Consider the following 18,033-nt stretch of genomic DNA (forward strand, 5'->3'; position numbering starts at 1 on the left):
AAAAAAATAATTTATCATTTGGGATTTTTGGTTCCAGAATCCAATTAAGTTTTTAACTTGTTCCTCCTGTTACTTGGATTCTTGAGCAGATGGGCAAATGGGCTGAGGAGTGGGGGATGGAGTTCAATTTCGGTAAATGTGAGGTGTTGTATTTTAGAAAAGCAAATCAAAGCAGGACTTACACACCTTAATGGTAAGGTCTTGGGGAGTGTTGCTGAATGAAGAGACCTTGGAGTTCAGGGTCATAGTTCCTTGAAAGTGGAGCTTCAGGTAGATAGGGTAGTGAAGAAGGTGGTTGATATGCTTGCCCTTATTGGTCAGAGCATTGAGTATAGGAGTTGGGAGGTCTAGTTGTGGCTGTACAAGACATTGGTTAAGTCACTTTTGGAATAAATTGTGAAATTCTGGTCTCTTTCCTATCAGAACCTTCAAAGGGTTCAGAAAAGATTTACAAGGATGTTGCAGTGTTGGAGGATTTCAGTGATAGGGAGAGGCTGAATAGGCTGTGACTGTTTTCCTTGGAGCTTTGGAGGCTGAGGGGTGACCTTTATAGAGATTTATAAAATCACGAAGAGCATGGATAAGATAAATAGACAAAGTCTTCTCCCTGGGTTGGGGTGTCCAAAACTAGAAGGTATAGGTTGAGGATGACCAGGGAAAGATATAAAAGAGACTTAAGGGGCAACTTTTTCATGTAGATGGTGGTGCCTGTGTGGAATGCGCTGACAGAGGAAGTGGTGGGGTCTGGTATAATTACAGTGTTTAAAAGGCATTTGGATAGGAATATGAATAGGAAGGGTTTAGAGAGAAAGAGGCCAAGTGCTGGTAAATGGGACTAGATTGTGTTAGGATATCTGGTCGGCATGGATGAGTTGGACTGAAGGGTCTATTTCCGTGTTGTGCATTTCTGACTATAAAATAATTACTTCATTTATACCAATAGGGACTATTACAAGAAAAATAAATATTCAATGCTCTATCAGCTTAATATTGAGCATTGGATATAGAACATAGAACATAGAAAAATACAGCGCAGTACAGGCCCTTCGGCTCTCGATGTTGTGCCAATCCAAGCCCACCTAACCTACACTAGCCCAATAACCTCCATATGCCTATCCAATGCCCATTTAAATGCCCATAAAGAGGGAGAGTCCACCACCGTTACTGGCAGGGCATTCCATGAACTCATGACTCGCTGAGTAAAGAATCTACCCTTAACATCTGTCCTATACCTACCACCCCTTAATTTAAAGCTATGCCCCCTCGTAATAGCTGACTCCATACGTGGAAAAAGGTTCTCATGGTCAACCCTATCTAAACCCCTAATCATCTTGTACACCTCTATCAAGTCACCCCTAAACCTTCTTTTCTCCAATGAAAACAGCCCCAAGTGCCTCAGCCTTTCCTCATTCGATCTTCCTACCATACCAGGCAACATCCTGGTAAACCTCCTCTGCACCGGTTCCAGTGCCTCCACATCTTTCCTCTAGTATGGCGACCAAAACTGCACACAATACTCCAGATGCGGCCGCACCAGAGTCTTATACAACTGCAACATGACCTCAGGACTCCGGAACTCAATTCCTCTACCAATAAAAGCCAGTACACCATATGCCTTCTTCACAGCGCTATTTACCTGGGTGGCAACTTTCAGAGATCTGTTTACATGGACACCAAGATCCCTCTGCTCATCTACACTACCAAGTATCCGACCGTTAGCCCAGTACACCATTTTCTTGTTACTCTTACCAAAGTTGATCACTTCACACTTACCTACATTGAACTCCATTTGCCATCTTTCTGCCCAGCTCTGCAGCTTATCTATATCCCGCTGTAACCTACCACATCCTTCCTCACTGTCAACAACTCCACCGACTTTCGTATCATCCGCAAACTTGCTCACCCAACCTTCCAGGCCCTCCAGGTCATTTATAAAAATGACAAACAGCAACAGTCCCAAAACAGATCCTTGCGGAACACCACTGATAACTGCACTCCAAGATGAACTTTACCATCAACTACTACCCTCTGTCTTCTTCCAGCCAGCCAATTCCTAATCCAAACCTCCAACTCCCCCTCAATGCCATACCTCCGTATTTTTTGCAGTAGCCTACCATGGGGAACCTTATCAAACGCCTTACTAAAATCCATATACACCACATCAACCGCTTTACCCTCATCTACCTCCTCAGTCACCTTCTCAAAGAATTCAGTAAGGTTTGTGAGGCACGACCGGCCCTTCACAAAACTATGCTGACTATCCTTGATCACATTATTCCTATCCAGATGTTCATAAATTCTATCCCTTACAATTCTCTCTAAGACTTTGCCCACAACAGAGGTAAGACTCATCGGCCTATAGTTACTAGGGTTATCCCTACTCCCCTTCTTGAACAAGGGAACCATATTTGCTATCCTCCCGTCTTCTGGCACTATTCCTGTAGACAACGAGGACATAAAAATCAAGGCCAATGGCTCTGCAATCTCCTCCCTTGCTTCCCAGAGAATCCTAGGATAAATGCCATCAGGCCCAGGGGACTTATCTACATTCACCCTTTCCAGAATTTCCAACACCTCTTCCCTACATATCTCAAAGCCATCCATTCTAATTAATTGTGAATCAATATTCACATCGGCAACAATGTCCTGTTCCTGAGTGAATACTGAAGTATTCATTCAGTGTCTCCCCAATTTCTTCAGCCTCCACACGCAACTTCCCACTACTATCCTTGACGGGACCTATTCCTATCCTAGTCATCCTTTTATTCTTTACATACCTATAGAAAGCCTTTGGATTTTCCCTAATTCTATCAACCAAGGACTTTTCATGTCCCCTCCTTGCTGCTCTTCGCTCTCTCTTTAGATCCTTCCTGGCTACCTTAACTCTCGCCCCAATTGAACGTTCACGCCTCATCTTTACATAGGCCGCCCTCTTCCCTTTAACACGGGATTCCAATTCCTTATTAAACCACGGCTCCCTCACACGACTCTTTCCTCCCTGCCTGACAGGTACATACTGATCAAGGACACTCTGTAGTTGTTCCTTGAACAAGCTCCACATATCAATTGCACCCTTCCCTTGAAGCCTACTTTTCCAAGCCACGCATCCTAAGTCATGCCTCACCGCATCATAATTTCCCTGCCCCTAGCTATAACTCTTTCCCTGTAGTGCACACTTATCCCTCTCCATCACTAGAGTAAAAGTCATTGAATTGTGGTCACTGTCCCCAAAGTGCTCACCTACCTCCAATTCTAACACCTGGCCTGGTTCGTTACCCAGAACCAAATCCAGTATGGCCTCACCTCTTGTTGGCCTCTCTACATATTGTGTCAGGAAACCCTCCTGCACACATTGGACAAACACCGACCCATCTAACGTATATAATGCCAATCAAAGATTTGTTTTAATTTGTTCCCAAATTTAAAGCAGAATAGTCAATTTTTAAATCCACCTTTAAACCCTTTTGGATATGCAGACAAAGTAGACTTAAAGAATATTATGTAAAATCCCTACAGTGTGGAAGCAGGCCATCTGGCTTATCAAGGAAAGAGTGGAGGCTGGCACAATTGCAACATTTAAAAGGCAGCTGGACGGATATATAAATGGGAATGGTTTAGAGGGATATTGGCCAAGTGCTGACAAATGAGTTAGGTTAGGATATCTGGTTGATATAGATGAGTTGGACCGAAGGGTCTGTTTCCATGTTGTACATCTCTATGACTCTATGAATCTAAGTGGAAGAATCAAAGGAAAATTAAAAATGGGGAAAAGGTACTTTGGCCAGTTAAAGATATTTAGTTGTTGATTTAGCTAATTTCTTTGTCAAATCTGAAGCATCTGAAAATTCTTTAGTAGCAAGAAGGTACTCTTGGATAGATTAATTGAAGTTAGGATCATCCTTGTATTTTCTTACATGGTAATTTCCTGATCATTCCAAGATACTGAGAAAGTGCCAATAGTGAGTCAACTGGTGGATTCCTACAGACTTCCTAGTAATTTTTATTACAAAATTTATCCTGAAGTGTAGAAGAAATTAAATTCAAGTTTTCCAATTTCTTTATTTTCTGAAACAATTTAAGATATTTCACAGAAAACACAACTAACTGTTTGATAACTGACATGTCTTGTGCTAACCTACAGAATATTAATGGAGCTAGATCCTGCTTTCTCCCTGATAAAGAAAAAGAAGAACTTTTGATGACGCTGTACGAGGCTTACGGAATGGTGCAGAGCACTGTATGTTAAACAGCTCCTGGTAAATCACCCATACAAATGGGAAATCGGTCTTCAAAGTGACTGTGTAATGTATATAATTGCAGACAGAAATTGAAACTATTTGTGAATATCATCAATAACTGTTCAATTTGTGACTATTGTGTAATGCAACTCTCTTTGTTTCCTTATGAGGAGAATGCAATATAGCCTAAATTGACTTCATGATTTGAACAATTTTCAAGCTCTTTCCAATCAAAAACGTGACTTCATTTTGTTTACAATGTCCAAATTTATTTAGATAATATTTTAAGAGAATTATTTAAGATGCACAGAGCATTGTTCTACGTGAAAGCAGAATTTATGAAACATTTAATTTAGCCTGGTACCTCATTTACAAATATTCCAAAGAATGACTAAATCATAGGCAATAAAAGATTTTTGATACACCTTATTCGTTCAGTTATCTCTGGCGGCACAACCAGGATTGTGGACATATTTATTCCTACATATCAGATGCCAACTTAGATACCGTGGATTTCACATCAATAAGCACAATATAGCAACATTGTTACCCAGTTGCAATGTACGCAAAGAGAAATTGTTTCTTCAATTTAATGACCGTGGAACGTGATTGGAAAGAGAGAATCTAGAAGGCTTAACCTTTTCTATCGGAGGACACAGTTATTCTGTCAGACTGAATTCACATTACTGTTGGATATTTGGAATTGCATTGATACTCCATGTTCAGTAATTGTTCAATGTGATTTCATTTACAATCTTAGACGGCAAAGTGATTAGATTGTTGTTATTGGAAAGTGAAGTCAATGAATGTTCATAAAGGAAGACCAAAAGCAGACCTTTCAGACAATTTGCTGGGTTTATTACATTCTTGATCTGGATCTTCCATCAATTAAATATTTGGGTACTTCAAGTTTATTGTGTAAGTGTGTTCAGTATATTCACATTTTGTTATAAAAATTATATTTAAACTATCTCTTTCCTGTTAATGTGCATAGTATATGTAACTGTGCAGATAATCTATTGGAGTATTTACAATATATTTGTCTCATATTCATCAATGAATGCCTTTTATATTACACTGGCAGCTATGTTACATGTGAGCTTGAACCTCTACAATTAGTTACTTCCTCAACATTTTTTGGAGCCTAAGTCTAAAAGTTCAAAACCCACCTAATTCACTGTTATCCCTTAAGGGAATGAAACTGCCATCTTTACCTGATCTGCCTATATGTGACTCCAGATCCGTGGCAATGTCGTTGACTCTTAACAGTTTTCTGAAATGGCCCAGCAAGCCACTCAGCTCGAGGGCAATTAAGGATTGGCAACAAAAGCGGACCTTGACAATAATACCCATATTGCATGAAAGGATACAGAAAAAAAAATCCGTGAACATTTCAGTTGTATCCTCCATGCTTTGGTCTTGGTGTGGCAAAACCCGTACAAAACACTTAATGTAGAAATGATGAAGTTACAATTGCCTTTGTATTTCACTTTCTTAGAAGGCTTATTAATGAAGCATTTTGCACAGTCATTTGTTTGAGCAAAACACTGCCGATGCCTACTCACAGCTTATCAAATCACACCAGCAATGCATGCTGCTGAAAATTCCATATTGGAACTATCATCAAGCTAAATACATAAATGTGTTTTCACAACTTTATGGGATCAGTTCAAGCTTGATGTTCTTTATTAAATGTGAGGAAGGAAGCATTGCACATGCCTTTTATAATTCATTCCTATAAGAAGTGCAGCTAATGTACATTTGCAGAATTCACATGTACCAAGATATTCTTTTTCTATACACATTTGCAAAAGTTACAAAACATATTGAAATAGAGGCTTTTCCAAACTTTATTTCAAATTATTCATGAGTTCCAATGGTATTTATTGAATGTCTATTTCTACACTGTTAGTTAAACTTATCTACATCAACAGAGCATAGTTACCAACTCAATAAATGATATTTCTTTACAGAAAACCCATCCAAAATAAATTGATTAAAATTTTGACCAGATGCTCTGATTTTAGAAATCAATTTGATGTATGAAGATGTCTTATAAAGTGGAAAAGAATAAATATATTAACTTATAATATTAAATAAATATTTTTAAAATGTTAATGCTGTGTTTTTCATATGCTTACTGCTATGGTGTTGGCAAATGTTAAGAGAAAACTTTCAGCAAGGCTGAATTATTAACATTTGGCTCATAAAATAATTTTATAAATGTCTGGAAAGAAGCAAGAAACAGATTTAAGTATCATTTTAGATGCACAATTTGCATAATTCATAATTGTTAAAATGGCTGTATTATTTTAAATCATGATTGAAATTTGTGATTGAAGAGTGAAGAATGAAAACTTATATCATTTGAGTACTTTTTTTAAATTCACGGGAAATGGACATTGAGAGCTAGACCAGCATTCATTGCCCATGTTTATTTGTCCTTGAGATATTGATGATGAGCTTGCTTGTTGAACTGTTGCAGTCCTTTCGATGCAACTACGCTTAATGAACTAACATTCGTACAGAAGGTGTCCCAGGATTTTGACCTAATGGCACCGAAGGAACAATGATACAATTCCAAATGAATGGTGTGTGGCTTGGGGGCAAACTTGTAGTTGGTGGAGTTCCTATGTGTCTTGTTTTTTCATGTTGAGCTTATAGGTTTAGAATGCGCTGTCAAAGGAACCTCGCGAGTTCCTGCAGCACAGCTTGTATATGTTAAACAAGGCTGCTTTGTTCTGAATGCTGCTGAGCTTCTTGAATGTTGTTGGAGCCGCCCTCATCCAGGCAAAAGTATTCCATCAAACTCCTAACTGGTGCCTTGTGAAGAGGCTTTGGAGAGCTAGGAGAGGAGTTTCTCAACAGAATTCCCAGTGTCTCTTCTTAGTCTTGAAGTCATAATATTTATGTGGCTTGACCAATTAAACTTTATCAATGATTGTATGCATTGCTAACCATCCTGAAAAGACTCAATTTATGATAATTTCTAGGAATATGTAATCAAATGAATGATGTGATGGCTCTGCTGTGTATTTCGGTCAATCTATTGTGCAGCTGAACTAACTTATAGTATTAGCAGTTAGAATTAGTATTAATGTAGCATGGAAACTTCAAACTCAGTGAGAAAGAACAAACATAGTTTTAATCGTATTTGCTGGCAATCAAGTGACCAAAATTCTGTTTGTATGAATATAATAACATAATTAATTCAATCTTTACCACAACAAATGCAGAGGTGTGCTAAATAATTTGAAACTCTATCCTATATAAAAATTCAATTCCTAGCAGAAATTTATATAACTATTTTGCCAACAAGGGATCCCAACCTAAATGTCAGTGTTGTTAATAAAATAGCAGGACTCTGCTTTTAACTTCAAGAACCTATAATTCTCTCAAATTTTAACTGGAAAGAAATTCAAGCAAACAAAATGCTAAGTGCTAATTAATTACTCCAAAATCTAATGTTACTTTTGTTTTTAAAAAAAGTGAAAGGAAATACTGAAATAAAAAGACAAATGTTTGACAAAATATGTTTTTAGTAATAAAGCCTGTCACGATCATGAGATTTTCCACTTTCCTATCAATGAAATATTGGCACTTTTGCAATAGGAAATGCAGGAAAGAATTTATGCATAGCAAAACTCAACAAAAAAACCAGCAACGAGCTAATGAATCTGTGTATTGTGATTTTGGTTGAGCGAAATATCAGCCAGGACTCCAGGGGAACTTTCTTACTTTTCTTTTGTCCTGTACCACAGGATATTTAACAAAAAGAAACCATCGTGGTTTGACAGCTTATTGAAATAATGTCAAATCAGACAATGCAGCACTCCCTGAATACAGCTCTGGAAGCCTGGAAACAAAACATTCCGCACAGAGCTTTACTGTGGAAACCATGCTTGCAGTCTACTGTACAACCAATATACTTTGCAATTTGTTCTAAAACAGCATTTTCAATTTGTGCAATTCAGCTGGTCAGAATTGAATGGATCATTACTGCCGTTTTTTAATTAAAATCCCGTAACAACAGAGTGACAACTCATCAGGCATTGAGAATGGCAAATGTGAAATGGCTGTAAGCAGAGTGCATCACAGGCAAATATAAATGTTGAGAATTTGGTGTGTGGAACTGCATGAATAAGAGTAGCCCATTCTGCCCTTCGAGCCTGATTCACCATGCAATACAATCATGGCTGATCTGATTTTAACCTCAACTCTACATTCCTATTTACCTTATAATAACCTTTCATCCCCTCAATAATAATGGATCTATGTACTTTTGCTTTAAAAAAATAATGATTCTACATTCAATGCCTTTTGAAGGAAGGAATTCTAAAGGCATTCAACACTGTCAGAGACATGTTACTTCATCCCTATCTTAAATGGGTGACCCCTTATTTTTAAACTGTAATCAGTAGTTCTACATTCTTCCACAAGAGGAAACATTCTTTTGACATCCACCTGATATAAAATCCATGCTTTCATTGGCTGGGGCATCATATGTAAAAGTTGGCAAGTTTATGTTACAGACGGATAATACTTCAGTTAAGCCACATTTGGAATAGTGCATGCAGTCCTGGTTGCCATTCTACCAGAATGATGTGGAAGTTTTGGAGAGGGTGCAGGGAAGGTTTACCAGGATGTTGCCTGGTCTGAGGGTTTTAGAAAGTTTGAATACACTCAAGAGGTTTTCACTGGAAAGGTGGCAGCTAAGGGGTAACCTGTTAGAGGTCTGCAAAATTATGAGGGTGGATAGAGGCTTTTTTTCCCCCCAGCGTGGAAAGGTCAATTACAAGAGGGCACAGGGACAAAAGTGAGGAGGCAAATTTAGGGGAGAAGTGTGAGAAAAATCTTTCACATGGAGAGTGGTGAGTGCTTGGAACACACTGGCAGTGGAAATAATGAAAGGAGGCATAATAGCAATGTTTAAGGTGTGTCTTGATAGATACATGAACAAGAGGAGAACAGAGGGATAGAAACCATACATGGGCTATATGTAGCAGGTGTAAATAAGGATTGTTTAGTGTGCCATAACATGCTGGAACAGGGTGATTAAGAGATCTACCGTGAGGAATGCCAGCATTGATGCTGAGAGAATTAGATGAAGTTGTTTCTGTGAGTGAATAATAATTACAGAACCTCTGAAGTGTGAAAGACTTGCATAATAACAGCAACTTTAATGCAGTATCTAGAACAAAGAAGGATTCTTATAGATGTTGGAGATCAGCCAACTCAATTTCTGCAGGATTTCCTCAGGTACTGTCCTAAGCCTTACCATCCTCAGTTGCTTTATCAATGAACTTCATCAGAAAGCTAGAAGTGAGGATGTTCACTGATGATTGTACAACATTCAGTATCATTTATAAATGTGCAGATATTCAAGCTGCCTATGTCCATATCTTGCAAGACTTGGACAACATCCAGAGGCCTGGGTTGATACGTGGCTAATATTTGCACCACACTTGTGCTAGGCACTGACCTTCTCAAAAGAGAACCTAACCATCCTCCCTTGACATTCAAAGATATTACCATGAGTAAAATGCCAAAATTAATATCTTTGTAGCTACAATTAACCAAAAATTGTGATTAAGTGTGGTGCTGGAAAAAGAGCAGCAGGTTAGGCAGCATCCAAGGAGTAGGAGAGTCAATGTTTCAGGACCATTCTTGTGTCATCCATGTAAATATTGTAGGTCAGAGGCTAGAAATTCTGTGACATGGAATTTGTCTCCTGTTTCCCCAACATTTGTCCACCATCTGTCTACAAGGCACAAGTCAGAAATGTATTGGAATACTCTCCAATTGTTTGGACGTGTGAAAGTGAAATGATTCAAATTTAGATGCAAATGGCTTTGGGCCACTTGCCCAACAATCTTACTCATACAATAACTGCTGAAGTGTATTTAGCATTATTATTGTAGCAAAAATTCCTAAGCTATTTAAAATTATAGTTTTTTTAAGATCATATCCTACTCTATCATCCAAATGTGGAATGATGATTTTTGCATGAAGAATAAATGTTCAGTGATTGGCTTTGAAAGGACTTTGTTATGCTATATAGAAAAATAGACTTACATTTACCAAATATTACATTAATACTAAGTTCATAGCACATTAGGGTAATACTTGTATCACTGCAATAAAATACGACATTTGTGTCTCTAAGAGGTGAGGAAAACTTTTTATTTAAAACTCAATTTATTGATTTTTGTACAGCCATACAGAGTTACATCTGCCTTATACTCAATATTCAGAATACATGTTCTGTATAAACAACTGTAGTGTCTTATAAATAGTGCCCTCCATTTACTTTTGGTTGTGTGTGTACTTCAGTAAATTCCTAATGGCTCATATTTTGCTGTAGAAATTGCAGTAAAGCATTCACCTCTATTATTAAAATTTTAATCAGCATTACGCACTGATTGAACATACTGCAATTAAATACAGTAATCAGACATTTACTGTCCAAGTTGCTCTGGTCTCCTGAATTTTTGCCATGCTGGGTATCTTGCTGTGAAACCAGTACAAAACATAGGGGACAGCATGTGGTTGCTGACCTATCCACTAAACTCACAAACTCCAGTGTAAGAACGTAACGAATGCCAAAAACTCCTCCAGCAATGCCCACTGCAAATTAAGTTGAACAAGTGTTATCTCTCTCCTTCATGTTTAATTATTGTTAATGCTATCAAAATGAATCACTTCTTTGATTATTTCTCTTTTTTAATATCTCTCTCTTTAATTCCATCTTTCTTTTCCCTCTCTTTATTTTAGTTTCTATACATTTTTCAGTATTGAATAACGATTCTAACTTTTACAGCTTTATTCAGACTTTATGTTTCTCATGAACAATCTTCACTGTGATTGGTTAAGGAGATAGCCAGTTCATGTTCATACAGACACTACACCACAAGGGCTTTCTAAACACAAGTTCAGTGCAAACCCGACGGAAAGTCTGTGGACAGTGAAATATAATCAACATCTGAAGCCATTCTTTCATAGTCAACTGTAAAATTTGGCCCAATTACTAAGAATGTTTCAATGTAAGGAACAATTCACGTGAAATATATGTGCCAATTTTATTGCTGGAGGTTGAATGTCATATTGATGAAACTTCAAAGCTCCTTTCATCCACTTTTTTCAATAGTATAGCTATGACCTGTTTGTCATATATCAAGAGATTCAAAGGCAGTAGATAAATTGTAGATATTAAATGGTATCCTGCAAAAAAATTCAAAAACTTTAATTTTATTTATGCTCTCCAGTTACTAATTAACAGCTTCCCCAGCTGTATTAGCAAGTATTATCAATATATTGCAGAGTTTAGAACAAAAAAAACATTATTTTAAGCAGAATTGCTTGAATTTCTTGTGAAACATCTTGAGAAACACAGTTCCTTGTTGGTGACATAGTTGTTTATATTCCTTTCATGTTGTCAGAGCATTTTACACAGGACATGATCAGAATCATATTCATACTGTCATATGTGTTTTCAATATTCATTCCTCCATCTATTAATAGTGTATGTTCACTTCTTGTTTCCCTGTTGTTTTGCTTGACTAGTATGAGCCTGTACATCTGCAGCCTTGCCATTTTCATTTTTGGAGACTTCTGGGGGGAGAAAGAAATGAACATCTTAAAATACAAAAAAAAGTGTCAATTTCAACAGAAAATTGAGACTAAATGTTTTAAGGAAGAAGAATTTACGGACAGGAAAATTGTACCTGTGTGCAGTTTTCAATATATATTTCTCTGCCATTCAGTCAAATATTGGATGATCGGTTTGTGGCTTTAACTACATTTTCCTATCTGCTCTCCCTCTCTCATTAGATTAAATTCCTTCGTTGATCAAAAGTCTGTCAAATTTGAATATGTTCAATAACTCGCCTTTGCTGGTCTCTGGGTCAGTGGATTTAAAAAATTAACAACTTTGAGAAAGTGAATACTTCCTTACCTCTGTATTAAATGGGAGATTCTTCATTTTGAAACTGTGCCCACATATTGTTAGATCCCTAATGAGAGGAAAATATACTCTCGGCATCTACCCCTGGATAAATTGGGTACGGTCTCACTAACATCCTGTACAGCTGTAACCAGACTTCCGTAGTTAGACACTTAAGTGCCTTTCCACAAAGGCCAATATTCCAATTGACCTTCTAAATACCCCAAGTACCTGTATACTGACATTTTGTGATTAATGTAAAACAGATCCCACTGTATTATAGTATTACATAGTATTTCTTCATTCAAGTAATATTCTGCTTTTTTATTCTTCTCACAAAAATACACAAGCTCACATTTTTCTCATATAATACTCCATCTGCCAATGCTTTGCCAAACTACCTTGACTTCCAGATACTTTCTGTACTCCTCAGGTATTGCTTTATTAGCGATCTTTCTGTCATTGGCAGATTGGACTACAATTGAGCTGCACAGATATTTCCTCTAACCATAATGAACGTAGGTTGTACATCAATAAGATCCAGCACTGATTGCTGTGAATTACCAGTAGTTGCAGTTTGCCAACCTGAAAGTGATCAGTTGGGCCAGAAAAGGTTTCCTGTTAGTTAGTCCATCCCCTATCCTTGCTACTATATTAACTCCAACACAACAAACTTTTACTTTGTGTAGCAATCTTTATGTATTGAATACCTTTTGGAAATCCAAACATATTATAGCCACTGGTTGCGCTTTATACACCTTCCCCATCACATCTTCAAAGAAATCTACTAAATTGGCCAAACATGAATTCCATTTGCTTAAACCAAGTAAACAATATAATTTGTTGTATTATGAATTTCCAAATATCCTGTTATTCCATTGCACATAGAGTTCAGTATTTTCCAAGTGAGAGATTTTAAGCTACTTGCCCTATAGTTTCTCGTTTTCCACCTTTCTTCTTTGTTGATTAGAAGTGTTATATATGCAGTTTTGTGAATGTTTGGATCTTTTTAGAAGTGAGGTGTTTCAGAAGGATGTAATCAATGCATCAACTATCTCTGCTGCCATTTCTTTGAAGACTCAAGGATGAATGTATTGTGGCCACCTCTTGCACAGAATTGTACTTTCCTGTTTAGTTTAAACATTTCAAATGAAATATCAACTAAATTGGTGAAGTTTTACAACACATTACACATCTTTGGCAGGATTTATTTATGATCCCAAAAGTCACATTAAGAATTGAAGAACAAACTATCAAGATATTAGCATTAGCCTTATATTAAAAGAAAGGAGGTTTTAATTTTAAACAGCAGAGTGCAGAATGCATTTAGCCAACATCTAAAAGAAAAACATATGTTCTTGATTTTGTCAGCTTCAGTCAGTGCTGTGGACTCAACTATTTGCAATCCACATTAATAGCTTGGCTGGAAAAACGGCGTGTCATTCAAATAAAGTTGTTAAAGTTTCAATTAAACTTTTTCACGACTCAAAGATAGGTAGGAAAGCAATTCTAAGGTGTAAAATTTCTTCTTTTCTTGACCAACAGTTGAAAATTCACCTTGCAGTGGAACCAAGAGTAGTTCAGAGTCATTGTGGTAATGTTTACTGTTTAAGATGTCTTGCATTGTTGTGTTAGGGATGGATGGGAGTTTAAGGATGGGGCTTATTAAAGAAGAATGAACAAATATTGTAACTAAACTTTTTCAAATACAAATTCTTGAGTTTGCACATACTCAGACAAATCCAGTCTTTAAGCACTCTGCTTTTGTGTGATCTACTAATTAAAATTGGACCATTTTTTGTTCTATGGCAAATGCTTACAAGTAGGGGATTTTGGAGATAACATTTGTTTAAATAGTTAGAACTTTTAGCAATAGAATGTCACAAAAGTAAGGATGCATTAGAGAACAATATTTATGTTTAACCATAGTAAGATATCAAACTTTTAAACCCAGAAATGATTTACTAATGTTTGGATTTGGTTGCATGCCCATTCTTACCAGCTGCTTCTTTGCTTGTACCCCCAGTCTCCAATGCGTTTTTCGGTGACTCGTTTATGTCAGGTACAGCATCTCTACGACCTGCTCGTGCCGAAGAAATGAATTCTGTTAATGAGGCTTTTATATCCGGCACTTGAGATGTATTTGGATGCAGCTGCACCTGCAATTTAAATAAACAAAGATTATGTAACTCAATGACTGAAGCAGATTCACACTCACTTTATAAGGGTAGACATGTCTTTGATATGTTAAGCCAATTTTTGATTTTAAGAATAAGATCTCTTTTATGCCAAGTTCATTCATAGAAATAGAATCTCTTTTCTCTAACAACTAGGAATCAAGCATGCATGCATAGTTGAAAGCTGTGTGGAACTGGCACCAAAGAGATGTTGAGGCCTGAATAAAATCAGCCATGATACAGTTGAGGCAGGCCTGAGTTGCCAGTGGCCTACTTCTGCACCTTTTTCTTATGTTTACAGTCTGGACATCAAAGATTCTCATGAAAATAAGCAGAAGTTGCAGACTTAAGCACAAACTACTGTTGCTGAGTTTTCAATGCCAAATCATATACTTACATTTTCAAACAAGACTTAATTTACAAAGAAAAAAACACCCATTCTTACATTTGTCTACAGATGCAGCCAGACCTGCATTTAGACATTTAAGTGTCTACTCATTTCTGTTCTTATATATGGCATATCTGTAAAATGAATCTGTACATAATATTAATATAACCAAATCAGTTAATAAATTTAATAATGATGTTAAATATGCATTTACAGCAGGAACTTTTATTTATAGTCTTATTTTGGACATTGAAAATGTCAGTTGTACAGACTAAGTGTTATATTTACATTTGCACAATTTTTTTGGATGATCTAATTGGTCCACATGTTAACTTAAAAATGAATTTTATTAGGTCCTCCTCAATATTTATTTAATAGTTGCCTCAAGACCTTAATAATCATTGCCTTTTTTCTCAGCCTTTTTCTTAGTGTTTTGATCTGTAATGTCATAGTAGATGTGTGACAAACAGGAAGTGTAAGCTCGATGCAAGACTTGATCATCATTTTGTCTCTCTGTATGTCTCTCTCAATTTAACAGATACTAGTGCCAGAATGGAATATTTCTCTGCTCATCTTTACAAGAGCACTCACAACTTAAGTGACAAATTGACTATTTGCAAAGTAATGCTTTCTTTCCTTTTATAACCACCTTAGAGTCTGATGTTTTGTTTAAAAAGGAAGCCCCTGGACAAATTTTCACTTTTTGAAACTCTTTCCTCACCAAGCCAACTCCGATCAATATAACTAAAACATCACTCAGTAAGCAAACAATATTTCAAATAAAAAAGATAAATTTTGCTTTAAGTAGTTGATATAACAAAAATACACCTAATTTAATTACAAATAGTCAGATTGCTTCACACACAACTGTGCAGCCACATGCATTCTCATGTTCTTTTCAATTCGGTCTCTGTCTTATGGGTTTTCTTACTTCTCATCCAATCATTTTAGCTCAAGTCATTCACACTCGTCAGAGGTTTCCCAACATGATCACAACTGAGAAGACAGATGTCTATGAATGCTTTCTCAAATGTTTCATGACAATCCTGATGGTACAGAATCAATAGAGAAACCATTCTCATGATTCTTAAATCACTTTTGTTTCAATTTTGGCTTCTAACTTAATCCAATCATTATCATTTATTTCACCATCTGATGATGTAAATTAAAAGTGAAAGACAAAGTGCTTTTAATTTCCTGATTTGCTGTCTGTGAGATTCCTTCAATGTGGTTGGTTACATCAGCTAACAATTGAAAGAACTACAGATACTTGAAATCCGAAGCAAAGACAGAAATTGCTTGAAAATCTCAGTAGGTCTGGCAGCATCTGTGGAGAGAAATCAGAGTTAACATTTCGGTTCCAATGACCCTTGTTCAGAACTTCAGCAATTTCTGTTTTGCTTAAGCTGTTTGTTAACATCACTGCAGTTGGATACTTGGAAATTTCTTTGTTTTGGCACAAGATTTAAACTGCCACTGAAAAAGGTAAGTCTGACCAATAGAGATCTTTACAGACAGCTTTATGTGGCATCAATGCCACGCGTTGTGGTTTTACTGTTCACTGCAAAATCCAGCTCATAAATCTCAAAAGGCACTTCAGAGGACTACCTGAGGTAATGGAAATAGGTTGGGTGAAGCTATAAATAAAGATAATTTTGAAAGCAAAGCATTAGATAGGCTGGGAAATGGTAAATCAGCAAGCACAGGAGTGATGGGTAAAAGGGAATTTGTTCAATTTAGAAAACAGCATATTTTGGATGAGCTCAAATTTATGCAAAATAGATGGTGGAAAACTGACTAGGATAGAATTGGTAGAGTCAACTTAGAGGTAACAGTGCTATGAACAGTTGAGTCACAAATAGCAATGAGAAAAATGCTTGCTTTAGTGATATTAGCCAAGGTCTAAAATACTGTCCACAAAAGTGGAAAAACTTCATTATTATTCTTCAAATTTGATCTTTTCCTTCCACTTGAAAAGAAAGAAAGGCAGTAACTGTTTTGTTTGTGCTCATGCATGCAACAACAGAAGTAAGAAACAGTATTCTGATTTTGTGTACAATTTTGAATTTGAAATATGAAAAGACCATGTCAGAATAAAAATAAATATCTTTACTGTTGGCTTTAAATTGTAATAATTAAACAGAAGATGCACATGCACCAGTTGATAATTGCTAGATAGTTGTTTAATACTGAAGCAAATTACTGCAGATACTGGAATCTGAACTGAAAACAAAAAGTGCTGGAGATCACAGCAGGTAAGGCAGCATCCATGGAGAAAAAAACAAGCTAATGTTTTAAGTCCAGATAACTCTTCGTCAGAGCTGAAGTGAAAATTGTTGCAAATGCTTCAGTCTTATCTTTTGCACTGATGTGTTGGACTCTTCTGTCATTGAGATAGGGATATTTGTGGAGCCTTCTTCTCCAGTGAGTTGTTTAACTATCTACCACCACTCGACTGGGTGTGTATGACTGCAGAGTTTAGATTGATATGTTAGTTGTGGGATCGCTGTGCTCTGTTCATCACATGCTGCTTATGCTATTTGGCACACAAATGGTCCTGTTTGGTAGCTTCACCAAGTTGACTCTCATTTTTACAAACGGTTGGTGCTGGTCCTGTCATGTTCTCCTGCTTCAGCTCTGATGAAGAGTCATCTAGACTTGAAACGTTAGCTTGCTTTCTCTCCATGGATACTGCCTGACCTGCTGTAATCTCCAGCAGTTTTTGTTTTCAGATGTTTAACATACTTCAAAACATTAGCAGTATAGTTCAGAAGAATTACAGGAACCTGCGCATTAAATTTATATGTAGATTACATTTTTTAAAAATTCTAATGGATATTAACAATTGACAATTGAATCTCATCAGGCATGTCAGTAAGCAGAAATATAGTGTGGAATTTGAAGTTGGCAATGTGGCTTATCCACTGCCTTGAAAATCTGTGAGAACTACAGGGCACTTTTATCTTGGAGACCCAAAGCTATTGCAAGGTATATTGCATATACCTACCTAGACAACTGTGGTCTTCCCTTTGAAGTTGCTCTGGGAATCCTCAACATCGACTTTGGGCCCCATGAAGTCTCAAGGCTTCAGATTAAATCTGAAACCTCCTGCTAATGATCTTATATTGTCCTTCCTTCATTGATGAATCTGTACTCCTTCATATTGAACAGCACTTGGAGGAAGCACTGAGGGTCATTAGGGTACAAAATTTACTCTGGGTAGGGAATTCAAAGCTCATCACCAAGAGTGGCTCAACAGCAGCACTGCTGATTGAGCTGGTCAAGTCC

At 36.9% G+C, this 18,033-nt stretch overlaps 1 protein-coding gene across 2 annotated transcripts in view; it reads left to right on the plus strand.

Annotated features, from left to right (window-relative positions):
• The window catches only part of LOC132822737 (adenosine deaminase-like), a 63,045-nt gene extending 56,753 nt beyond the window's left edge, over positions 1–6,292 (plus strand). The window contains exon 10 of one of the 2 annotated variants that reach the window (XM_060836022.1): positions 4,142–6,292. In XM_060836022.1, coding sequence (XP_060692005.1) covers positions 4,142–4,246 — 105 coding nt within the window. In that variant the 3' untranslated portion in view covers positions 4,247–6,292. The remainder of the gene's footprint in view (positions 1–4,141) is intronic. The other variant, XM_060836021.1, reaches the window with a different exon arrangement.
• The last annotated feature ends 11,741 nt before the right edge of the window (positions 6,293–18,033 follow it).

This window comes from Hemiscyllium ocellatum, chromosome 15 (assembly GCF_020745735.1).
Source record: "Hemiscyllium ocellatum isolate sHemOce1 chromosome 15, sHemOce1.pat.X.cur, whole genome shotgun sequence".
NCBI classification, from domain to species: Eukaryota; Metazoa; Chordata; class Chondrichthyes; order Orectolobiformes; family Hemiscylliidae; genus Hemiscyllium; species Hemiscyllium ocellatum.